The following is a 26,431-nucleotide window of genomic DNA, read 5'->3' on the forward strand; positions in this document are numbered from 1 at the left end:
GATATCTGGGAGTGGATCTGGCAGCGGATGGAACCATGGAAGCGGAAGTGGATCATAGGGTGGGAGAGGGGGCGAAAATTCTGGGGGCCTTGAAGAATGTGTGGAAGTCGAAAACATTATCTCGGAAAGCAAAAATGGGTATGTTTGAAGGAATAGTGGTTCCAACAATGTTGTATGGTTGCGAGGCGTGGGCTATGGATAGAGTTGTGCGCAGGAGGATGGATGTGCTGGAAATGAGATGTTTGAGGACAATGTGTGGTGTCAGGTGGTTTGATCGAGTGAGTAACGTAAGGGTAAGAGAGATGTGTGGAAATAAAAAGAGCGTGGTTGAGAGAGCAGAAGAGGGTGTTTTGAAGTGGTTTGGGCACATGGAGAGAATGAGTGAGGAAAGATTGACCAAGAGGATGTATGTGTCGGAGGTGGAGGGAACGAGGAGAAGAGGGAGACCAAATTGGAGGTGGAAAGATGGAGTGAAAAAGATTTTGTGTGATCGGGGCCTGAACATGCAGGAGGGTGAAAGGAGGGCAAGGAATAGAGTGAATTGGAGCGATGTGGTATACCGGGGTTGACGTGCTGTCAGTGGATTGAATCAAGGCATGTGAAGCGTCTGGGGTAAACCATGGAAAGCTGTGTAGGTATGTATATTTGCGTGTGTGGACGTATGTATATACATGTGTATGGGGGGGGTTAGGCCATTTCTTTCGTCTGTTTCCTTGCGCTACCTCGCAAACGCGGGAGACAGCGACAAAGTATAAATAAATAATAATCTATATGTAATCAGAAATGGGAAAATTTTATCTATGGTGTCAACATCAACACAAGCTGAGTTAAAACCTCCCTGTCTCACACCTGACAGGGAAAATGGGAAAATGAACATGACATGTCATGCGAAGGCATTGAGCATCAATACACCCCTTTTAAATACCTTAATTCAGAACTTCACTTTGGACTGTGGAAGGAAATCTCAATTTATAAATAAAAAGAGGAAGGGATTACCAAGACACTATTTATCCCATAAGGAGGAGTGGTTGAAAGGTTATGGGTGGAATGGGGAAAAACCATTGAGCATTATATCATTTAAATTATTTCATTAACAGAGCCACCTAGACTGGAAAGTTTCCAGTACATTGTAGACTTTACCAGTGAAATATATTTGGGCCTAAAGAGCCACAGTTAATGGGCACCACAAAGAACAGTAATATGTTACCATTCAGTAACTAATAACAGCCATGCATTTGTAGCAAAAACTTATTATATCCACATCTGTAACAAAAATATGACACACAGTGGATGAACATAGAGGTAACTGTTTACTTAAGTGGCATGGGAAAAATAACACAGTTGCTATAAAACATAAATGAATTTGTTACAGTCAGAATATACCTATGGCTTTCACCAATCCATGGCAATATCAAGTTCATGTTTTACTTTAAACTTCCTATCATATCAACAGTGGAATCTAACAGAATTTTTTATGGATTGGAAGAATTTGTTGAAGGGAACAAAATGAGACTGGGAAGCATGACTGGATAACTGTTTTTTATCCTTATATAGGAAACAGGTCAATTCTACAGACAACTCTTAAGTTCAAGGGAAATTTGGGGTTAATTGATGTAAAAGTACGTGGAAAACCCCTTGAAATAATCAGAAACTATGAAAACCTCACCTAACCACATTTAGGGGACAAAGCTTACCTAAATTTTCAATATCGCAGGCCAAACATATCAACACTCACATCTCTGCTGCCTCCCAAAACATGGTAAAGTATGTTTATGCCCTGAAAAGTGTTATGTGCATACACATACATGTAATGGCCGAAACCTGTACTATATGCAAACATACAACAACAACAGTCACACATTTTTCATATCTTGGAACAGTGTTTATAGTGTTCCAGTGATGGGTAACATCTACAGCATACGTGGACTGTGATGTTTTCAGAGAGTCTGTTGATTTCTGTTTGTGTTTCAATGACTTTTAACCCCTATTTTCTCTGATCATCATAGCCCTCTTAATAAATTTAGTAAAATAAAGAATAATGCTCCATATCATGCTCTACCAATATTAAGTCACTTTTACTAAGCATAAAGAGTCAACTGATATGCATTTCCTCCAAAAATTCGCAAGTTATTTCTGTGACTCCCCAAAAGTGAAACCTCATCCTAGATGTACCATACTATTTCACTGTACAAGTCAAAATATACCAACATCAACAGTGTCTGTTCACTATCTGTTGTCTTTTACATATTCAAAAATGTTTGCCCGACACGGTTCATTCACTGGAGTGGATTTCCAAGCACACAGACCACAAAGCAAGCAACTAAACCTAAGAACCATTAAAAATTACACAATTTCCAATCAATATTGAAAATATGGTAGATTTTGACAGCTATGGGAGGCTCTCATACATTCTGTTCATTTCAATAAGAGTTTCACCTGCGTCTACAATAATTAACTCCATTTTCCTGAACTGCTAAAATATCTCAACAATCATCTTATCTAATCATCTCAGATGTAATTAATTTCATTATATCACATCATTACCCTTCTAGATCGCTTCTAATGAGTGTGATGGGTCCAGAATTTTGTGTCTTTCTTCCAAATTCATAAATCATCTTTTGTTCTTCTAAAACTATATATTCATCAAAATCAAACATTACCCTAAACATTGCTATTCAATTATATAGTATTAAATTCCGAAGTTAATTAGGTAGCATAACTGAAGTAAAATATTAATAATTTAGAATGTATCCATAAAAGGCAATTCTATAATTAAGAGATTTGTTGTGGGATAATAGCAACCAACCCAATTGTTCTAAAGACTCCTTTGTTAATGAGCAACACAAATGGCCTTGCTAGTCCCCTTGTAGGAGCTAACTTCCTGGCTTTTATATAACACAAAGAAAACCTGTAGACACTTTATCTGGCAATATGAAGGCACTATGTATATCACTGTTTTCACCCAACAGCTTTCCTTACCTTCACAGCCCTGCCACTTCAGTTACATCACACATTCGGTGGGTGGGGTATTTTATAAAAAACAAGGAACAAAGGAAAAAAAAAAGCACTCAGCCTGCATTGCAACGTAATTTAAAGCACCTTTTGCAGACGTATCTTTGACAACTTTCCTGCAAAATAGGATATTTCTGGCTGGTGTCACTACACTGTACCCCATGCCATCTGGTGCTGCGGATACTTACATTAACAACACTGTTAACCTCTTTAATACAATCTATCATGTGTCTCGTAATATCCTCAGTGGAAAGCACTTCATAAGGGTAGTCTTCCGTGTCTCTATACTTGCTGCTTCCTGATTCTGCTTCACCTTCAATGTCGAAGTCCAGCCCCACATCATCCCCACTTGACTCATTACCACTGTCACACTCATAAAGATACTCCTCGTCTGAATCCATGACTCCCAACTCCGCCACTCCAGACGGTCCAGAGGGAGCAAATAGTGTATATACTGGAAGTGAGTGGCTCTCTCCTCTGTCTGTTTGTAAGAATGACGTCACATAACAAGACCTCCATCAATGCGTTCGAGTGATTAACTAACTGACTATTTTTTCTCCCCTTTTATTCAAGTAATAACTCTAATTCATTAAAAACTGTGTAGAATTAGTGATGTTCCTCGTAGAAAACAGTAATAAAGATGATTCTGTTTCATGGAGATTATTATATCTAGAGAAGACTTCTAGAACGCATTCCTCGTCTTGCGCTATGAGAATGTTTTTGTTCTGATTTATTGACGGTATGAAACATTAGTACACAATGAAGTACCTCAATAGTTTATTCGAACGACAACGCAAATATCAGAATTAGCTAAGTGACCTGAAATTAGCAACATCGGGTGAACAAGGGTATAAATCTATTTCTGTACCACAGTCTCTACAGTAAGGGAGGTGGAGGCATTCGAATCCAGTCAAGTGTAATAGAAAATGGAGGGACATTTCAGCAGAGACAATATTAATGAATGACTCATGCCACGTTATGATATTACCATAGAATATCAAAGATACCTTTTGAATTCAATCTAGAGAGGACATACTATGGCTTTTATAGGTTTTAACTATACGAGTGAGCATGTATAGTGAAGCCGTGTGAACGCCAGTCCCATGTTATATGTGAGCATGATGAGTGGTGGTGGTGTGAGCAGCAGACACACATTGCCTGATGTGGTGACGTTCTCACTGCCGTTCTGTTTCTGGGAATCCAAACGAAATGTAGAAAACATTTCGACTCCTTCCTGGCTAATTACGGTGTTGGGAATTTGACATATTATGATTTATCAGGTCTATGTAAATAGCCTCGCAGTACTCTTTAACATAGCTTTGAAAATGCGCAGTGGTAAGAATTGTTGCATAATAATGAAATCTGTGGAACCCGTCGCCTGCGTAACACTGATATCTTTTTTCTTTATCGATGCCAAGTTTAATCCTTCTTTTTTTTTCATGTTGGCTGCCCCTTGTTGAGCATGATCATGAGTAACATGACACAAGTCGCCTTTGTTTTCCATCGTCGACGTCTGTTTGTCACTATAGTTTACGTTTACACATGCATATCTTTGTATTTACGGCTTCCCATACACCATTTACGTCTTCATGCCATTACTGAAGCCTCCTTATGAGAAAGTGTTTGTTATATCATGCCTACGCATCTTGGCATCACTAACGAAAACAGTGTAGTGTACGGCGCATTTCCTATAAAAATATATGCAGGGGGAGATTACCTATTCAGCTGCACAGGTCTGAGCCTATGGCCTTGAGACGGCATGGGGTGGTGTGTTGTGTAGAAAAAAAAAAACTACTTCGTCGTATATTCGTAACGTAAACCTGAACCGTCTTTTAGTGAGTATCATATTTCCAACGCTACTTACTTGTATCGTTCTAAGAATTGCCATTCATATTTCAGATTTTTCTTTGGGGGTGGAATTATACAGTAATCTTACTGCGATGCAGAAAAAAAATGATTAGCAGAAATATGGCTTAGTCAAAAGCATAACGTAGCAAGCAATTAGTAACTGGTTGCCATGTGACTGACATCATAGTAGTCAACCATAATTGCATTTATATGTGTAAAGAGCCATGTTCGTTAGTAGTAATAAGGAAACGTGCATAAGAAATTTTGTTTCTCGAGACCTACCAACATGAAATTCATGAACTACTGGAGGAAACCAAGGCTCTGACAAATATATGGTATGTGAGTGGAAGTCTACATGGCGATGGGGCCCCCCAAAGACTATACAGGTGCAGAGTTAAAGTGGGAAGGTATGTGGTGATGAGGCAAGGCCAGCAATGACGCCGTCCGTACTCTTGTATGACTGAAAGTTGGCTCACAGGACCCAAGTCCAGTACAACTCTTGACCTTCTCAAAGCTTTTTCTGGTCGAGTGCTTTTAACTGTTGATGCTTTGAAAAAAGAAAAATTTATTGTTAGAAGTAACTTTTGTTGGAGACTTTTACACTACTGTTTTCAAAGACTTCGAAATGATCGTAGGGAGGAAGTGTCATGTATATGTTCTATAACATAATCAAAGTTTTGATATAATACAATTAGGGACGAAACTTTATTATGATATTAAGGAACGTAACTTTACTATGATACTGGGAACGTAACTTTATTATGATACTGAGGGACGAAACTTTATTATGATATTAAGGAACGGAACATTATGAAACTGAGAAACGAAACTTTATCCTGACATTAAAGAACGAAAATTCATTGTGATACTGAGGAATGGAACTGTTATGAAATTAGGGGAAACTTTATTATTATATTGAGGAACGAAAATTTGTCCTCCTACTAAGGAACGAAACTATGTATGAAGAGGAGTGACTCCCAGCTAATTTTGGCCGCGACAAATCTGAACAAGGTAGACTCTGACAGCAAAGCCGCCAAAGGATCGTACCGTCGTGTTCAAGCGTCGTACTGTCGTGCTCAAGCGTCGTACCGTCGTGCTCAAGCGTCGTACCGTCGTGCTCAAGCGTCGTACCGTCGTGCTCAAGCGTCGTACCGTCGTGCAGAAGGGTCGAGCCGTCGCGCTCAAAGGGATAAAATTCTACATGTCTTTTTAAGATAGTTGGCAGACTGACATAGCTTTATGATCATATTTGCTTTCCTGGCATCTCTGTTAAAACAATGAATAGTAAAGGTTTCGCCAGGTTGTTGAAAAGCCTATTGTGAAGAAGCAAAGCTAGACCACTCAACACTTGATGATTTAATAAAACAAAGTAAATTTCCATCGATTTTATTACCGGCAGGAGAAAAAAATGGGATAAGTAGGAGTATAACATAGGTGACTTTTTTTTCCGTGTACCGACCACATTCATAATTTCCACTCAGTTTATTTCGTTCATCACTATTCTTACACTGTAAGAATACTTATTTACATCTTTTCTAAAAAAAGAAAGTTTGTTGCTTAATTTCACATAATGTCCTCTTGTTCTACCCTTGCATCTTTCGGAGAAATAATCATTATTCACATCATCAAACTGGTTTGAAGAACTTACGGTTAAGTCACCCCTTACTTTTCTCTCTTTCATGGAGAAGAAAACAATGCCTCTAAACCTGTCGATATGATCCAGCTCCTTTAATTCTAATTCTATCCTTATTGGCCACGTTCGGACCTTCTCTTTCATCTTTTTTTGGGCACTGATTCTAATATTTGTCTCCTGATAGTAAGCCAGGTACACTGTCAACGCCCGCGTCTCCTTCACAAGCAAATGCCAGCAACTTATTTCATGCTAGATGGTATTCATAGCGCGGCCTTCTTTCACCATGTCCCACCATATCATTTTGCATCTACTCCGGTTGAATCTATTTATGTGTTGGATATATCATCACATACACACACACACACACACACACACACACAAACAAAGTCGGGCCTCACGAGTGTAAAACTCACTCCCCGTACAGTACAAATAGTTAATTACATACCTGGAGGCCATGATATGAAATTAAAGAAACTTTTAAGATAGGATATCAAGAACTTTCCTTATCATTTGTGTACTGGATGAATAAAATAACCTGGGTTACAAGCTAATGAAAGTGGACAACATACAGAAGTTTAGATGTGTAAGAGAGATAATGCAAGAGATGGGGCCCCACGAGTGTAGAACTCCCACTCCATGGAGTACTACTGGGTAATTGTATGTATTTGGGTCTGCAATAAATCAAGAGGAGATTAAAGAATAGTTATTCATGTCAGCTGTACTCAAGCACCGACCTTCCAGCATTATTCACACGGAGCCAATAATTATACAAAGATGCGCAAAACGACGTAATATTATCTAAAAGGAAAAAGTTTAGAAAAGTTTAAGAAAGAGTGACCCTCAAAATTTAAAAAAAAAATATCAACTTTCGATTATAACATTATCAACCATTTTGTTAGCAAAGGTATTTGATTAACGAATGCAAGGATATTATGTGAGTGCAAGATTTATCTTTTTTGGGGTAATACTTTGATACCAAAGTGAATGCAACGAGTTAGCATTTAAAAGTACAAAAGTACCAGTACAAATAATGAAATACTCAAACCACTTTATCCCTGAGAGACACAACGTAAGAAAGAAGACCTTTAAGCTTGAAGGACGTGGCCCTGAGTATCAATGATTATATGTCCCATCCTCAACGGAAAGGATGCAGTAGTAATAGCCATCAACAATGGCCAGTCGAAAGTGATGACTGTCAAGTAGAAACCCTCAAGAATGGATAATCAGCTGTGATGACAGTGATCCATGCATCTTCATGAGATGATAGAATACAAAAAACGAAAAAAAAAAAAAAATTCTTGAATGCATGTTTTAGAATATAAAAAGTTACTCAAACGGGCTAATGGTGAGCGAGTTTACCAACCATTGAGAAGAGTTTGCGTTTACTCGCGAGGCGATGACCCAGAACCTTTAAGTAATCAGTCTACGTCTCATAATTTGAAAACTGAGCTGTTTTAAGATTAGTTATCCAAACAAGATTATGACAGCCAACCTGTATGGAAGTAAGTCTACCATTCTTCATGGATTCCAAAACTGCAGGCAAGAGAAACAGTTAAATAATCAATATTACCTCATACGTCAGGAAATGGGGCAACACAAGTGCAAAACCCTCCTCGCAACATATGAATGTAAACACTATAAGAGCAATCACAAATTTACACTCCGTGTCCTAGAATATAATACCCTGAACTGACGGGTTGGCAGCCATTCGATGCTAATCTGATCAGTAGCAATACTGAATCCCCCTCCTTCCTTCAGGACTTTCACTTATGGTTGCATCATCGGGAGAAATGCGCCGCTTCGTTACCTAAGATTTCTAAAATGTGTTTTCCGCTGCGTGTAGGATTGATTACGAGTGTATAACCATAAAAAAAAACTTTGTACTTCTGTGCTGCTTTAATGATTGTCAGATGAATAGAACACAAGTCAAAAATGTAGAATAAATGATGGGAGAGAAGTAAGAATACACAGACAGTAGCTAGGCAAAGGGTGCATGAATTTTAAGAACAAACTCGTGTTAATATTATCTGTATCTATTATCTACAGGCTTTTTGAGTTGTCTTTCGCTTAGATATAAATGTAAAATGACTCAGACCACTTGATCTGTCACCAAGACAGTTTAGTATTGACAATATACAGTCATGAAGCGTATCAGTTACCATGCCTTGACACTAACCTGTACTCATGTTAGTGTATTTCTATTTGTCAGATTGACGCCCTTACATAATTTTTTATTAACCTCCTACTACGGGTTACATAATGTAATAGAAATTCTTGATAAGTACTGAGAGAGAGAGAGAGAGAGAGAGAGAGAGAGAGAGAGAGAGAGAGAGAGAGAGAGAGAGAGAGAGAGAGAGAGAGAGAGAATCAGGTGCTGATTCCTGATGTGTTTACGGCATGAGGAAAATTGTCAGTACAATCACCCCCTGTCATGCAGCACATGGATATAATCCACACAGCTGTTATGTGACATTCGAACTCTTCGGAAGTACTCAAAACTCTAGCTCACTGTACGTTATATCAAATGGATCTTTAATCTTTAAAAAAGTCCGCTAAAGTTCTTCCGTTGCGCATGGAAACACAATCCTTGTGGCAACACTGTTATAACCGTCAATTCGTCTGCCCATCTGTCCTCTTGCGTCCGTCCCTCGGCATTCCTATCCCTTGAGTCCGTCATGAGTGAGTCACACGGGGAACGGGGCCGAGCCAGAAAAGGGTGGGTGGGTGGGTGGGTGAGCATGCTATACACCTCCCGTAATATTCAGCGGCACGGATACCATACTACCGCGGCCGCACCGCCATTACTCCGCAGCCGTCACCCGACACTGAGTCACCCAACGCGGCAAACAGCCACTGCATATTGATTATTTGAGTCCTCTCAATCTGGCCGTTACTATGAGTAGATATAAGAGTGAAGATAATCCTAACTAACACAGTAACAATAACAGGAGCACTCAGATCAATGAGAAAGATATATACGTATATCATAACGGTAAATGAATAGCTTTGAATGATATTAACTAACAGTGACAATAATAAAGATATTGATCTGAAAAAAAAAAACATCAATTCACTGATGAAACAACAAAGATAGAGGGTTTCCTTCTTGGACACAAGCAAACATCTAGTTCAGCCAGCGTGGCACATACACTCGTAAATTCTTTTTACGTCCCTGTTATGTAACGTGGATGGTACTTGAGATGTCTCAGGGAAAAGAGGTGGCATAGAAAATACTGTTCATATAACAAAAAAGTTTCATTAGGTGAAGAAAGAAAAGAAAAGAATTTTCACCTATAGGTAATTCTTCACGTAAATCAATAGATGTCTCCGAGAAAAGTGGCATAGAAAATACTGTTCATCTAACATAAGTTTCATTAGGTTGAGAAACAAATGAAAAGAATTTTCACCTATAGATAATTCTTCACTTAAATCAATAGATATGGAAATCAATTTTACGACAATGACTACACCTTAGGGGCAGGTAAGTATAGTGAGTGTAATGTTGGGTGTGGTGATGCACGCTAGCGAACTCAGTGTACTCCAGCCTTGGAATGTGTAGGGTACCACGCAGTCTGTTGTTTGTGGAGTGTACTCTGAGGTGTAAAGGTGTGTTGTGTGTTGTTTATAGTAGCTGACTGTGTACGAATATCTAGTTGGCCAATTTAGTATGTGTAGGAAGTGAATATTAGCTACATTACCTGGTTTCTGCTGCTCTTCCTAAAGTTGATCTTTTTAATTGCATTATTCTATAATAATGGTTTGGTGAATGTTATGTTCACTAAACTTTCCCCTTCAGACAGTTCGCTATCCTCGTTTCCCTTCTCTGTATGTGCGTGTATGTATGTTGTTGGATTTAATGGCTGCCATCGATTGCTGAATGGCCATAAGCCAGAAATCGCTACTTTTTATGTTAACTAAGACGTCACGGGCAACTAAATGCCTTGATCAAGGTCATCTTATTCTCTCTCTCCATATATATATATATATATATATATATATATATATATATATATATATATATATATATATATATATATATATCTTTCTTTCATACCTATTTGCCATTTCCCGCATTAGCGAGGTAGCGTTAAGAACAGAGGACTGGGCCTTTGAGGAAATATCCTCACCTGGCCCCCTTCTCTGTTCCTTCTTTTGGAAAATTAAAAAAAAAATGAGAGGGGAGGATTTCCAGCCCCCCGCCCCCTTCCCTTTTAGTCGCATTCTACGACACGCAGGGAATACGTGGGAAGTATTCTTTTTCTCCTATCCCCAGGGATATATATATATATATATATATATATATATATATATATATATATATATATATATATATATACATATATATTTATTGGAAAGGATCACAATTTTGCGCGTGATCAAGTATATTCCTATGAGTCCACGGGAGAATGAAATATGGTAAGTTCCCTAGTGCACTTTCGTGTAATAATCACATCATCAGGGGAGACACAAGAGAGAAACACAGACACACACACACACACACACACACACGCACACACACACATATATATATATATATATATATATATATATATATATATATATATATATATATATATATATATATATATATATATATATATATATATTATCCCTGGGGATAGGGGAGAAAGAATACTTCCCACGTATTCCTGCGTGTCGTAGAAGGCGACTAAAAGGGGAGGGAGCGGGTGGCTGGAAATCCTCCCCTCTCGTTTTTTTTTTTTTTTATTTTCCAAAAGATGGAACAGAGAAGGGGGCCAGATGAGGATATTCCCTCAAAGTCCCAGTCCTCTGTTCTTAACGCTACCTCGCTAATGCGGGAAATGGTGAATAGTATGAAAGAAAGAAAGATATATATATATATATATATATATATATATATATATATATATATATATATATATATATATATATATATATATATATATCCTAGCGTAAGCCAGTTATTCACTTTATCGACCAACCTCACGGGGAGGATGAACAGCTGTGTTGACTGTGGACCGGTTTCCGCAACCAGAATTCGAACCTATGCTCTAGACTCCGAGAGGCCCGTGAATTCGTTACGGTCAGTAAAACTGCAACATCGCGGAGGTCCATAACATCGAAATTATACACACACAATTGTGACATAACTTTGTAATGTAAATCCCTTTCTGGTGCACAAAAATATTATGATTATGGTGTCATTCTGTCTCGTGTTCAGTCAGATATCAGAGACCAGATTTTTTTTTTTTCTAGCAGTGTCAGGTGTAATCGACTGTATTCATAGGATAGACATACATGCATATACATTACTCATCCTGTAATTATGCCTACTGATCTGGGGTTCTGTTCTATCCCTTAAACTAATGCTTGTATCATACATGAACTTCTCGAAAAGTGCAGCTAATGTGTATTTTAAACCCTAAGTAGCCTGACGTATGGCATTATCGTGACATAAGTTGTCTTTTTAACTTTGGTCTAATGTGTCGCTCAACGTCTGTAGATACGGAAGTGCCAATGTTAAGCAGCAAATTTTACTTTATTGTATTGGAGTGTTGAATTAAGTGAGGATCTTTCTTGACTAATGAAGATTGTATTTCTCTATTTCTTGCTTTTTTTACCCTCTCTCTCTCTCTCTCTCTCTCTCTCTCTCTCTCTCTCTCTCTCTCTCACCTCATTAGACTTATTACATATGTAAGTACATTTTTACTGAGTCTGACATATCGTAATGAGCATATTGATTCACTAGTAAGTGATTTCGCATTCAACGTTAAATGTCTACACCCTTAAGTATCTAATAGTAAAACAAACAAACAAACAAAAATAAAGAATAATCAAGGCTCCATGTGGACTGCTCTCTGGACACTGATTTCTATTAAGATATGGTTCGCGTTGTAACGTCTGTCACCGCATCATCATCACACGTCTGTTCTGATAATAGGCTACTCCTTCGTGGACGTCTTCGGTTGAAGCCTCGCTCACCACAGTCAAGGCAAGATGCGTAACACACACACACACACAAAAAAAGGTAAACTCAGTCTGGAGGTGGGGAACAAGTACATGACGTACCCATGTGGACCTGTACACCCAAATGTACACACTGATAAGTCCCGAGGCCCTCGTAAGCACAGCGTCGTTAAATTGATCTCACGGTTGGGCCTCAGTGGCCCAAGTAATTACTGGCGTCTTTACGAGGAAAACTGAAGAAAAATGATCAGGACCTGTTTATTTATCTTCCTGTATCCCCTGAGTTTACATGCACTTTCGCTCGATAATTGTTGTGAGAATAAACATAAATGATGAGCACACAGCAGATAACACGCAATATTAAAAGCTGAATGGGAGAGAACACGTCTTAGCTGTTGGCATTTGTGAGAGCCTGTGAGAAGAGCTGTACCAAGACTGGCTGGTTGCTTGTATATCCTGAGGGTGGAACTAAATATGTGCCTAGCCTCACATCACCACCAGTATCCCCCCTCCAAACTTCGAGGAAATGTGACCGTCACTGTTGCATTCAGCGCTTGAGGTTCGAGCCGCTATTTGTGTCGTGGTGTTGAGGCTGGAGTCATCCCTAAATCTATTGTGGTTTTAAAACTAGGGAAAGTATTTACGAAAATTGGAGTAAGTGATCAACCTCTTTTAAAATGCGCTAGATCAAAGTTGTTGGGAAAGACATGGGAAGGTAGAGAGTTCAAAGCCTCGTTAGCTGTAGGGAAAGAAACAATTATCAAAACGATCCTCCCTTGGAGTTGCCAACGGTCACACAGTAATCATGTGACGCAACAGCTTGCCGAGGATATTGCGTGGTCTAGCAAGTGACGGAGACACACAAACAGCCAGCTTTCTGATACAAAAAATGTAATACCTACACAGTACGAAGAAATAGTTTCCGTATGTTACTGACCATACAATTATGGAGGCTCCTGCCCTTAAATTGAATGTAAAGTTACACATAAACACACTCACTTCTTTGACAGCGTAGTCTACTTTCCCCGATGAGTTCGATACAGGTCACTTTTACTGACTTCATCTTATATTCGGCAACAAAACCAAACATTTTTGGATAGCCCATCTCCTTTTGTGAAATGAATGCAAGGGAAGTATATCTCACCCGCAGAGTGAAATTCTTGAGGTAAGGAAAGACGATCAATATATTTCCGAATGAAAAAGCGCTGTACTGACTCCTTCCTTTAGATCGTTTAATTCGCTCCTCGTCCATAATTAAACACAGGTTTTGGATACTCTGTGAAGCCCATTCATTTTCCCCGAAAGTGCTATCCTCCCCCGTGGCCCAGATCACCAGTTGCATCACACACATCAACAACTTGCAACAGTCTACACTTGCAGTTCACTTACGTTTGCAATCTGAAACTATACGAGGAGCTTAAAGGTCGAAAACCGGGTGAATGTTAAAAACAATACCACCGCTAGACTTTTTCGGCAAAAATACGGTCGTCTTATCATACACATCATGTGAGTCATCTTGAACCAGTGGGTCACCGTGGTGGTGGAGAGCGTGCATGCTCTTAAGGAATTAAGTCTTAGTTCAGTATATACATATGTGTAATTATCTTCCGTGAAATCCGAAACATATAATAATCATGTACAGCAGAGAATGTGGTTTACGGGCACAAGATGAACAGGATAAAGCTGGGAAAGGTTCAACCTTAGTTACCCAAGAGGCAGAGTACTCAGCGGACGTCGGCGCCTAAAGCCTTTCCGGTATAGCAGAGTACGCCTCTCCTCTCTCACTTCGTCACTGCTTCCTCACATCGCCTTCCATGTTGCTAGTATCAGATGACTGAAAGAGTTCATTAGTTCGCTCGTCAGTACCAAAGTTTATCCTTTTAGTCGGGCCGTGGCATAGGGTAAAAATAATGAAAGAAATAATCGTCTCATCTTTATCTTGTAAACTTTCCCAAAAGAAAAGTTATTACGAGGTGTTTTAGGAAATGGAAAAAGAATCAAATAAAACAAATTTGTCTACTCAGGAAAATGGTTCTTTTCCTTCCTTCATCACCATTGTGTAAACTTTCATCAGACGTTTATGTATTGTAACGATATAGACTTTCTAATGGCAACACAGTGACTGTAAATTGGATTTTTTTAACGTCTTTTGAACACGTTTATCAAAATGTATATAAATTACCAGCATTCATTATGTCATAACTTTGCGCTCAGTGTGCTACTTTGTAGAAGATGGAACATACGATTGTGCTTGTTAGGAGTATTTTGTGATCCTTGAGTGTAAAGAGGACTACCCCCACCTGCCACCCTCTTTTGTTGATGTACAGTATCCACAGTACACTCCTCTATACTTGCCTCCACCTTCCCCTAGATATGTGCCCTTCAACCATACTCATAATGAAATGCTTTGTCTTGTGTATGTAGACAATTGATTTAAAAAACAACTCCCGAAGTATGGTCTGGTCTTTGACCTGTCCCTAAATAGTTAGGTCAAAGGTCAGGTCATCATCCCCAAGCGGTCGTCCAATCGCGCTCAAGAGGTAAAGAAATTATATCAAAATGTCCCAACAATGTTGGAACATCTGTGACTGGTTCAGCTGTGACTGTCGTTATTCTAATGTGACTGGTACGAGTGACTGTAGGTACCCACACGTCTGTTGCTATGGCTCGGGGAGAGACTAGACTTAATAGATGATGGATATGTTTCACCCGTTGTGTACCCTCAAGCAGGCGGGGTCAGGTTCATGCACTACACAAAGGCATTGAGGAAGGACCCACGAAAAATATAATTTCCCTTTAAGTTTCCTTCTACCCTATGGAGTAGTGTTGGAGGTTCCCAGAGATCTACCAGTACCCGTTGGTTAGGGGAAGTGTGTGCGAGAGATACGAGAACCATCACAAGCGCGCCAAAAGTCTTCCTCTATCACGTGCCCTCCTCATCCGTTGGTCGGAGTCATAGCTAGATCACAGTCAGTCAGTCTGGCGACATGTTGGATCAGATTAACCAGATGGGTCATGTATCTATCTTATCCCCGGCCATGAAGTGGTGTTTCAAAAGACGCACCACCCAAATCCTTGTCTTCCTCTTCACGGGGCTTCTGTTGCAGCGAGCTGTAAAGGTTCTGAATGTTACAACAGCATATCGGCCGACGCTGGAGACAGTGTTCGGTGGCCGACAACAGGCTCACGCCAGACGTCACGTCCTGTTGTGGACGCAGATGCGTTCTGGCTCCCGCTTGACGATGCACTTGCTGACGTCCACGCTGTTCAGCGTCTTCACCGAGGAACCTCTGAAAGGGCGAGAACAGGAGGGAGTCAACGCCTCCGTCAGTTTCCTGAAGGATATATCTATGTGTCGCTTTGCCCAGCGGCCGGATTTCTACAGGAGCTGGATCTATGGCAAGCAAAACGAAGACAACGAGATAAGAGAACTGTGCAGTGAGGAGGCCACCCTCTGCAGCAACCCTGCCATGATGGAAGCCCTTTGTCAAGTGGCTTCAGTCAACCTTATTAGAGTAGTGGCGGTGGACCTGAGCTTTGCCACGCCTCTCCTGCAGGACCCCAGCCTTACAGGGCGCGTGATCCACCTGGTAAGGGATCCTAGAGCTCTACTAACTTCGAGGTCCAAGGGTCAGGGGGACTTTGGGACGTGGGTTCTTGCAAAGGGGATCCTCCGGCTGGAGAAAAACCCAGCGCTCGTTTGCGACAGATACCGTCGGGATCTGACAGCCGCCCGCTCACATCTTCGGCAGTTTCCTCAAAGGTCAGAGGTTAATAGTACCACTATCCTCACAAGTTAGCCGTTAACATTACCAACACTTCATATTCTTTCTTCCCTATCCCTAGTTATGATGTGTATGTATGTAATATGTGTGTGTGTGTGTGTGTGTGTGTGTGTGTGTGGTAACGGACTCTGCCTGCAAGTGGTAACACTGCAAGCGAAGAGCCACTTCAGATTGGAAATAAAATCTCGGGTGTATATATATATATCTGAGTTCACAGTTAATTTTGTAATGTGTAACTGAACAAATAATTTGTTAATCAGATAACTTGCCACTGGTCTCCCTTCTCAACGACCAATCAGCGCTAATAACTGATTGCCCGTCCGATCCAGCATTTAGTTACAGCTTCACTGTAGCTTACTTTCTCAAATGCTTTAATTCATGGGTAATTAGAAGCACAGAAAGCTAAGAATCCATCACCACTACAATATCCTGTCACTCAGCTTACTGAATCATACTAGGCTCCCTTCTCACCACTCAGCGCTTTAAAAAAAGAATAACCAAAGAACACACTTCAGCGTAGACCAAGTAATATTACAAAGTCTTCCATTTGGTGCAAGAACGTAGTTGAAGGACTTTTGACTCCAAGTTTCATCTGCATTTACCCGCGTATTGCACTAACGAAGGAGGGCGACCTTCTCTACTTTTATATCCATCGCTGGACAGAATGAAAAAAACTGCCTTAGACAGTTGGGCTCAGAATGTAGACCATCGGTAGAAACAGTAAATGTAAGCTTACTAAATGACTTGTCAAGAAATGATGACAAAATATTTTTTTGTACGCAACCTCCCCTTTTGTTTTTCAGATACACGTTAGTTCGGTACGAAGACCTGGCTCTGCACCCCCAGGCTGAGGTACGACGCCTCTACGCCTTCATGGACCTGCCCTACACTCCTCTCGTAGCCCACAAAGTAGCCCACCATACGCTCGGCCTCGTAGACGAAATAACAAGTACACATCCCTTTTCGACATTCAAGAACTCTACAGCGACGGTGTTCGAGTGGCGAGGTCGCCTTCCGTTCACAGAGGTGGAGAGGATCCAGCAGGTGTGTGGCGACGTCTTACAAGCTTATGGCTACCGTTTGTTTACCTCTCGTCAAGATTATGAGAACCATGAGTCTCACATTGTCATGCCCCTGAGGGACGACTCGTGGGGTTCTCATTCATCCACACATTCCTTGATTCACTAGAAAGGAATCAACAGTTACCTTTCCCGCTTATACTAAAGGGTGGCAAGAATCATAACAGCCACCCAAGAAATAATTTCTTTTATTCCAAATCTGTGATACATACAGGGCTCATAAAAGGCTGAACGGGTCACTCGTTTTTCTTTAGGTTTACTTTCATATTACCTGGGTGAGCTTGTAGTGGGGATACATAGTCTTTATGCTGGCCAGTTTTAACTGAATGGACGTAAGACTTCGTTAAAACATTGTATCTGATCAAGGCTGATTACTGCACACTGCTAGCTTGCCGGCGAATGCAAGTTTCCATGATCACAATTTGGCATTATAGTTCTGAGATATGGACTTATCTTGTTCTCCAACCTGCTAACTTTGTAAGTACAAGATGAACCCGAAATAGTTAATAATCCTGTCGAATCTTTACTTTCTAAGTTACTGATAACGGTAAAGAGACACTCCTAACTTCTGGGAAGGCGTCGCCTATCGCGTCCTATGAGGCGGATGTTTGAAGACTTGTGTAGCCTTTTAATGTATCTAGCAGCTATATGTGTGTCTGTCCCCAGTTGTCTCACTATCTATGAGTGTTCATCCCTTGTAATTTTCTATCATTCATCCCTTATAAATTATTTCCTCCTTCAGTGTCGCTTGATACGTGATTAAAAATCTTAATTTTGTATAAGGGTGTTTCATTTATACGTCAACCTTCCTACAATGTGTTGGATTCTGTAGTTCAAAAAATGTTATTGATTTTGTTATAACAGTTATGCCCCAATGTACCTCTTCCATGAAATGTTATACAGATTTTTTCTTAAATTTCCAATTAACTACTTCGTTCCATATAATAATCTGCTTTCTTTTATCTTTCCAAGTCACTGGAGTGTTCTCCTAGCGCAGTTACGTGAAATTTTGTATCGTCTTCAACACTACATTGAGATAATGTTCACCAAAAAAGTATATATATATATATATATATATATATATATATATATATATATATATATATATATATATGATTCAATCCACTGACAGCACGTCAACCCCTGTATACCACATCGCTCCAATTCACTATTCCTTGCCCTCCTTTCACCCTCCTGCATGTTCAGGCCCCGATCACACAAAATCCTTTTCACTCCATCTTTCCACCTCCAATTTGGTCTCCCTCTTCTCCTCGTTCCCTCCACCTCCGACACATATATCCTCTTGGTCAATCTTTCCTCACTCATTCTCTCCATGTGCCCAAACCATTTCAAAACACCCTCTTCTGCTCTCTCAACCACGCTCTTTTTATTTCCACACATCTCTCTTACCCTTACGTTACTTACTCGATCAAACCACCTCACACCACACATTGTCCTAAAACATCTCATTTCCAGCACATCCATCCTCCTGCGCACAACTCTATCCATAGCCCACGCCTCGCAACCATACAACATTGTTGGAACTACTATTCCTTCAAACATACCCATTTTTGCTTTCCGGGATAATGTTCTCGACTTCCACACATTTTTCAAGGCTCATATATATATATATGATGAACTTCATCGCCAAGTTGGTGTTATGATTTTTGTTTTGGGCTTTGGTGGCGGTGTCTTTACAGTACTGGGTTGGTACGTTGAAGTAGAGGAAAGTGTTGACGGACCCAACACAATGTGAGCAGTATCTCTCATGCCTAAAATACATTTTCCTCCGAGTCTGCAGGTCGTCATACCTGAGGGTCGTACTATCGTCCTCAAGAGTCGTACCGTCTTGCTCAAGATGCTATAGCTAAACAATGTCCTCTCAAACACAGTGTTTGGAAGCTAAACTTCAGCAGACAACGAAGGTAAAGATCAATAATGACCCACAAGTCATCTTCGTATGTAAGGAACTGTACGTACATAACACTCATATAAAAGGGACTATGCATTAATTTTAAACTTCGATGCAACGAAGTACGTGCGCGCGAAGCAACAGTTTCTGTTCTCACGGCTGACAGCGACACACAGGCAATTCCTTAAGACGAGAAACTCATCTGATGGTTTGTGGCACACACACACACACACACACACACACACACAATTCTCAGTGTTTCCAGGCTTGTCAGATGAGGAAAGAACAACCGATCTATTTTTGTCACTTAAAATAGCTGGGATTAATTAGAATATATATTTACGCAGCATTTTCCGTGAATTTTTTTTTTCTATTAAATTATTTAAGCACCATACGGCAACATACATTAATTCTTCCCACTTGAAAGTAAAATTGCAAAATGCGTGCTTTACAATAACCAGTAAAATCTACTATGAGGAAATCCACATCATTAAAATTTTCATAAATTCACGGGCAATGCGCCAACACCAGTAAGGAATGGATACCCATGATTCTGCATCCGATTTGAAAGAGAAAGTACGAAGTGACGGTGGTACATGCCTTAAATCCGCAGGCCTAGTGTAAACACCTGAGAGGACATGACACATCCGGGAGCACTCTGGTCCGTTGAAAGGCTTCGTTACAGAACCCTTTGTTACACCTGCAGACTGTAACATAGAGACTTGCCATACCTCACCGTTTGAGATTCCCAGGTGAAGCAAGTTTGATAATGATGGATTATGATAAACCCAGGTGTAGGAGGAGGGGAAGATGATGACGGAGGATTGTCACATCATACTATTTTCATCCGGTGAAGCCCAGCCAGACGTTCGTTAACGACGAGTTACTGAATTGTTCGTATCTCAAGATAACACATTGCTTGCATAACCGGTCGTCTTAAGATTACAAGTGACGTAAAGATACGATAAGTTATCACCCCCAGCGTGGGGGGGAGACGGAAGATTTTCACGCTATTATCGTTTCATTCCATAATGCCAAGCCAGACGTCCCTCCTCATGACGCAGTTCTTCGAAGTCGAGTTTGGGAATGACGAGAAAGCATATGAGTGAGAAACAGCGAGGCCATAAAACGATGTGACTAAAGACTGTAATATCGAGAGAGAGAGAGAGAGAGAGAGAGAGAGAGAGAGAGAGAGAGAGAGAGAGAGAGAGAGAGAGAGAGAGAGAGAGAGAGAGAGAGCGAGAGTGATGCTCTGTGCTGTTCGTGGACTTCCGGGAAGGTTCGCTGTAGAAAACCAAAATACTCTCACGCTATGTTGGTTACAGATGTTCCTCCCCCGTTTTTTTTTTTTTTTTATCTCGACTGATTTCAAAACAGAACGTTTCCTGTGAATGTAACTCGTATTGCATCCGGAAAGTATATGTTCTACAGCAGAAAATGATCATGATCACGATTAGGATCGACTTGAAATCTAGTGACCAGCGAAATGATATGGTGATGTCTCTCGTCAGGTCTGTTGGGTGTCGTGAAAATGATATATTCCTGGCAAGAGATAAGCACAGGAAGCCATATCTTGCAAGGTGTTGGGTGAAAACTACTAAATGTATTAGTAATGACCGTTTTCATCATTATTATCATTGTTATAAACAGATGATGATGTAAATTTTGTGCCTTCTTCTACAAAAATAATTTGAATAGTTTACCCTGAAAGTTAGTTTTCTTTGCTTCGGAAGAGAGAGAAATGTAATTATTTGGGTCATGTAAATGTATAACTAATATAAATGTAAGAATCAGAAATTCAATAATTTTAAACAGGACAGAAAGCACTATGCTATTGTTGTTTTAGAAATCAATTGTTCTCTACACCTTAGTATAATGATTGCTGATATTCTATTGTAAGAGCATGACGATTTTGATATAACAGTATCTGAGAAAACCATACCAATGAATTCGTTGCATTAGTAGTAGTAGTAGTAGTAGAAGCAGCAGCAGCAGCAGTAGTAGTGGTAGTAGTAGTAGTAGTAGTAGTAGTAGTAGTAGTAGTAGTAGTAGTAGTAGTAGTAGTAGCTTGACTGGGATTCGTGAGAAAATGCAAAATGCTTGCTTATAAGAGGAAGGCAGGTGTCAACAACATATCATAAAATACATAACAGAAAATCTGGAAGAAAATAGATTATGCTTTAGTGCGTATTTGTACATACGCGTGGCCCATATACATTTAAACGTTTACAAATATAGAAATATACATTGTACTTGAAACATGAAAATCGTAAAAAAGGAACATCGTCTCTCCTTATGGGAGATAGAAACGACTCCAGACTTTTTCGTTCTATCAACATTATCAACACCAAAATGTGTCCAGATTTCTTGCTTCTGCTTATCTCTTGGTGCACACACACACACACACACACACACACAAACGGGCGGAATCTTGTATAAGGACTTCGACAAGTCTTACCTTCAGAAACTTAAGTCAGAAAAATCTTTCGTGGCAACTTTGTACCAGTGGAGTCCAATATGGTTCATCATCTATTCACCAGGTAATGCTGACGTGTACCGCAACTCAAGATGCGTGTGCGTGTGAGAGTTGCGTGTGGGCTGCGCTTTTGTTTCCTATCATCCCTTTTCTTCCTGGAAGGTCCCATAGCGGATCTAATCCTACCCATTTCTTTGCTTCTCGGGGCACTGAGGGTTATCAGCTTCCAAAAACTGAAGTGGCTGACGGCGAACGATTCGTTCTGTATAGAGGCCGCTGACAATGACTGACGTGGACGAGGCACTTCGACCCGCATTGTGTGGCAGCTTCTCACTCGAGAGGTGACTGATATAGAGACGTGTGTCAGTAACTGCAGTGTGAGGGGGGGGGGGGGGCTAACTAAGAAGTGCTGGACCGGTTTGGGCATATGGAGAGGATGAGCGAAGATATACTACCCAAAAGGATCTAATGCGCCAGGAATGGATGGAGCAAGGGGGATGAAGAGACCACAAAGGAGATGGAAGGATGAGGTGAAGGAGACTTGAGGTATGGAAGTCTAACCATACAGGAGGGCATGAAACTTATATTGGAAAGAATGAATTGCTTCCATGTGGCATCTTTTGAGCTCTGGTTTGTAATGGATGATCGTCCACTCCTGAGAATATTTTGTCAAATCAGGAGTTTCGTAGTCCGTGAAGGAGGAAATTTGTTCCTTCAGGGAAGATATTTGTCTCAGGAATATTCAGAATATTCGTCTCAGGAGAGAAAGAAATTTGTTTTATCATATGGAATAATCGGACCCTTAAGCACAGGGATTATGAGAACAAGGACCGCCCACACAACCTGGAAGAGAGTCTTACATTTAAGCAGCCAACTCATCGCTATCTCTAGTTTTCCTCCTGCTGATATGATCCTTGGGCAAGCAGGGAGGCAGGTGGGGAGGTCAGTTGGCAGGTAGTCTTGGTTTAGCGAGAGACCCAATCGACACTCGTTCTTTGGTCGACTGCTTGACAGACTCTTCTCATGACGTCAGAGTTTAAGTATAACTCAGCAAAAGTCTTCACGTTATGAAAAATAATGAAGAATCAAATGAATACCGTCACACATGCGACTCTGGACAGTGTTTATGATTAAGAGCTTGATCACAGAACGAAGGCAAAATACACTCCACTAAAGACATTCATCTCTCCTAAGAGTTGACAGGTGAAGATGCACACCAGGATTAACATTCACGTTCTTTTAGTAGTCGTCGGGTCGCTGCTGTGTGCTCTGTAACATATGGAGTCAGGCGAGAATTGCGTAGCCTCTACATGAAATATAAACTGGAGCAATTCTTCCGTCGCCTTCCGTTCACAGAGGTGGAGAGGATCCAGCAGGTGTGTGGCGACGTCTTACAAGCCTATGGCTACCGTTTGTTTACCTCTCGTCAAGATTATGAGAACCAGGAGTCTCACATTGTCATGCCCCTGAGGGACCGACCCATGGCGCCCTGCTAAGGTGACTCCTGTCATGTCTACTCGTGATTAAAGGAATGATCTAAGCTTATCAAAAGGTTAACTCGACCCTTTGTCTTTACCAGATGACAGATCCTGTCCATAGTCCTTTTCCCCCTCCCAGTATCACCTTGCATGACTGTAACATTCCCATCGCATTCATCCTCATCCCTCATTTCTCATCTCGAGCCCACGTCTTGTCTCGACGGCACACCGTCTGGACTTCTATACCCTCAATCATCCTCATCTTCTTACCTTCGTAGAAAATGACGCACCTCTTCCTCATCCGATACCCATCCCTATCATATATCTTCGTACGGTCTCGAAAAAGAAAGAAAATAAAACCACTTCTTTCTGTACACAAACAAGACGTATGGACCAGCTGACGTCCTGTTGAACGTAAGGGAGAAGAGCAAGTCAGTATGACTGAAGTTCCAAGATCACTTCTACCTTCGTGTTTAGTGATGCAAAGTTATATTGCTCTCCCAAGTGACAAAGTATCTTATTAACTAAGATATACATATCGTTGGTCGAGTCTAATGAATCACGAGTTGAATTACGGATAACGGGGTACAGTTCATGATAGTAAGATATGTACATAGGAGTACATGGGAGGTACAGTGGACAGGAGACCTGATGGTTCATGAAGAGGTCATCTGATGGAGGGAAATACGAAGGAAGGACAGATGACTTGAGACCTGATGGTGATGGTCCATGAATAGCTCATTTGCTACTTCTTATTTACAGTAGAAAGAAGATAGTAAGACAGAATATTAACTAAATATTTTCAAAGCAAATATAAAGCACATACATTCCACATCTCTCTCTCTCTCTCTCTCTCTCTCTCTCTCTCTCTCTATATATATATATATATATATATATATATATATATATATATATATATATATATATATATATAACACAACAAATCATGCTAAAAACTTGTCACACGAGCAAATAAACATACGTATGATGGTGCTAGAAATATCCTGTGTGAACGTCTCATTTGATTACTTTCTTACGTAAGACAATTTTCTCTTTCTCAGTCTTCCTTCACGACTTCCATGTTGTTGTTGTTATTGTTGTTGTCTTTGGATACATCGCGTTTTTTATATCATCTCAAGACTGACGGTCAAATAAGACATTGCACAATGGGGAGCCGTCGTCAGGCGAGCCAACCACAGCAGAGAGAGAGAGAGAGAGAGAGAGAGAGAGAGAGAGAGAGAGAGAGAGAGAGAGAGAGAGAGAGAGAGATCACATGTCAATTCTCATTCATGGCCGTTGGACACACCATAAAATTCCCTTTTTCTCTATTTTTGTCGGACATTTCTCCTATAAACCACTTCCATACCCTCCACTCTTAACTAAGCTGTTTATAGATATACAGGAAACCTTTAGATATAACCTACACTACAAGTATCGTCCATAAGTCGACGCTCCGACGTAAATCGTATAATGAAAGTGGCGCCATATTCAAAATTCGCGCGCCACTATGCTGGTCTATTGACTCGTCGTCGCGGCTACACATCTTTCACAAACATAATCTAATTAAACCCCTTGGTAATTGAATTACCTCATTATACCACATGTGCTGCATCCACCCAACCCTTTTATTTCTAAAACAGGAACTTTATAAAACAAGATAAACCACCACAGATTTCTTGTACACATTATTATTCTTCTTTTTCTTTTCATTATTTTGCAAAGCTGTATTTCAGAATCTTCCCGAGAAAAGCCCGCGAATTCAACCCTTCCAAAAGCGGCTCATACAATATTCTCGACTTATTCCTGAAAAGACGAAATTTTGGTCGCTTACACACCGAGCCGGCGTGTCCTCAGGGAACATGGATTAATTTCCTTCTTTTGAAAGTCGGACCTGTTGAATCTTTAAGTCATTACGACCCTCAACTCTAGTTCTTAGGGTTTAATATTGTTACTAACATCACAGGAAACATAGAGTGCTATACTGCACCCACGACGCGAGCCAAAGTAGCACAAATGGACGGCTGTGTTAAAGACTAACATGCCATGTTAGGGAGATAGGAGGAGGGAGTTTATACCAGGAGCTTGACGCTGCCAGGCAGGGCTATGTTAGTAATGATTCGGTCCACAGCTGGACGGACCGAGGGATCTATAAGACTCAGTCCTGGGTTAGGATTGCTGTGTTCATAATGCTTCGTGCTGGGTGATGAGTGAGCATTGCTTGGTTCATAATGCCTGGTGCTGGCTTAATAAAGTCAGGTGCTAGGTTCATAATGCTTGGTGCTAGGTTAATAATACTGGGTACTGGGTTAATGATATTAGGTGCTAGGTTAATAATGCCCATGACCACGCTTGTACGACCCCCTTGAGCATGACGGCAAACCTTTTGGCCACGACGGAACGACCCATGAGCACGACGGCACGACCTCTGTCCGTAAAGGTACGACACTTTCGTGTGATGGTCAGCACATACACCTTGACCCATCGGGGTCAGATCAAAGGTCATGCCAAGGTCGCATTGGCGTGCCCAAGGGTCGTACCGTCGTGCTCAAGGGCTGTACACACACATACACACACACACACACACACACACACACTCACACGCAAACGTCTTACCAATCTATTGTTAAAGTACTACAGACCTGTTTTCCTGGCGAGTGTGGTCTGTAAGGGATTGGAAAAAAATAATCCAAAAAAAAGCGAACAGATGACTTCCCAAAGAGGAAAGAAATTACCTAAGTGAATTTAGGACTGAACCAAAGAGAAATTTGGACGCGTTGTAAGTATCTGGACCACAAGAAAGCATTTGACTCTACCTAGGAGGCTGATTAAGAAGCCCGATCACCAAGGAGAAGAAAGGCTAAGACTCCTGCTATGAACAGAGGATTGTCTTAATGTAAAGGAACAAAGGACGGACGTTAGAGGAGCGTGGAGGTCACCAGTGGAGTGCTCCAGGGTTCCACATTGGAACCGCTACTCTTCTTGATCCATACAAATAACTAGTCAGAATGTATGAACTCCTCTCTGGATATGTTCACTGGTAACGCAACGGTCAACACGGAAGTAAAAAAAAAAAATTATGGAAGATTGCACCAACTTACAAAGGCTCTTTTTCCTTGACAGGTTGCAAAAGTTGGTCTTACACATGGCTGATGAAATTCAACACTAATGTAAAATAGTGAGGATGGGACAGAATGAAAGGAGGCCTCAATATGGTTATTTAGCTGGAAATAAACTGAAGAAATCTATGTGTGAGAGAGAC

At 40.6% G+C, this 26,431-nt stretch overlaps 2 protein-coding genes across 3 annotated transcripts in view; one reads left to right on the forward strand and one right to left on the reverse strand.

Annotated features, from left to right (window-relative positions):
• ari-1 (E3 ubiquitin-protein ligase ariadne-1) overlaps positions 1–26,431 on the reverse strand; it is a 245,947-nt gene that overhangs the window by 32,465 nt on the left and 187,051 nt on the right. The window contains exon 1 of one of the 2 annotated variants that reach the window (XM_071670698.1): positions 3,201–3,523. The exons of the other annotated variant lie outside the window; for it this stretch is intronic. Coding sequence (XP_071526799.1) covers positions 3,201–3,413 — 213 coding nt within the window. The 5' untranslated portion in view covers positions 3,414–3,523. Of the gene's footprint in view, positions 1–3,200; positions 3,524–26,431 lie in introns of those variants that run through there. 2 annotated transcript variants of the gene reach the window in all.
• On the forward strand, positions 15,189–18,058 carry LOC139753626 (carbohydrate sulfotransferase 6-like). Its single transcript, XM_071670240.1, has 2 exons — positions 15,189–16,205; positions 17,031–18,058. The coding sequence occupies exons 1-2, from the start codon at positions 15,430–15,432 to the stop codon at positions 17,413–17,415; spliced, it is 1,161 nt and encodes a 386-aa protein (XP_071526341.1). The 5' UTR covers positions 15,189–15,429; the 3' UTR covers positions 17,416–18,058.

Source organism: Panulirus ornatus, chromosome 15 (assembly GCF_036320965.1).
Source record: "Panulirus ornatus isolate Po-2019 chromosome 15, ASM3632096v1, whole genome shotgun sequence".
In the NCBI taxonomy this organism is placed as follows: Eukaryota; Metazoa; Arthropoda; class Malacostraca; order Decapoda; family Palinuridae; genus Panulirus; species Panulirus ornatus.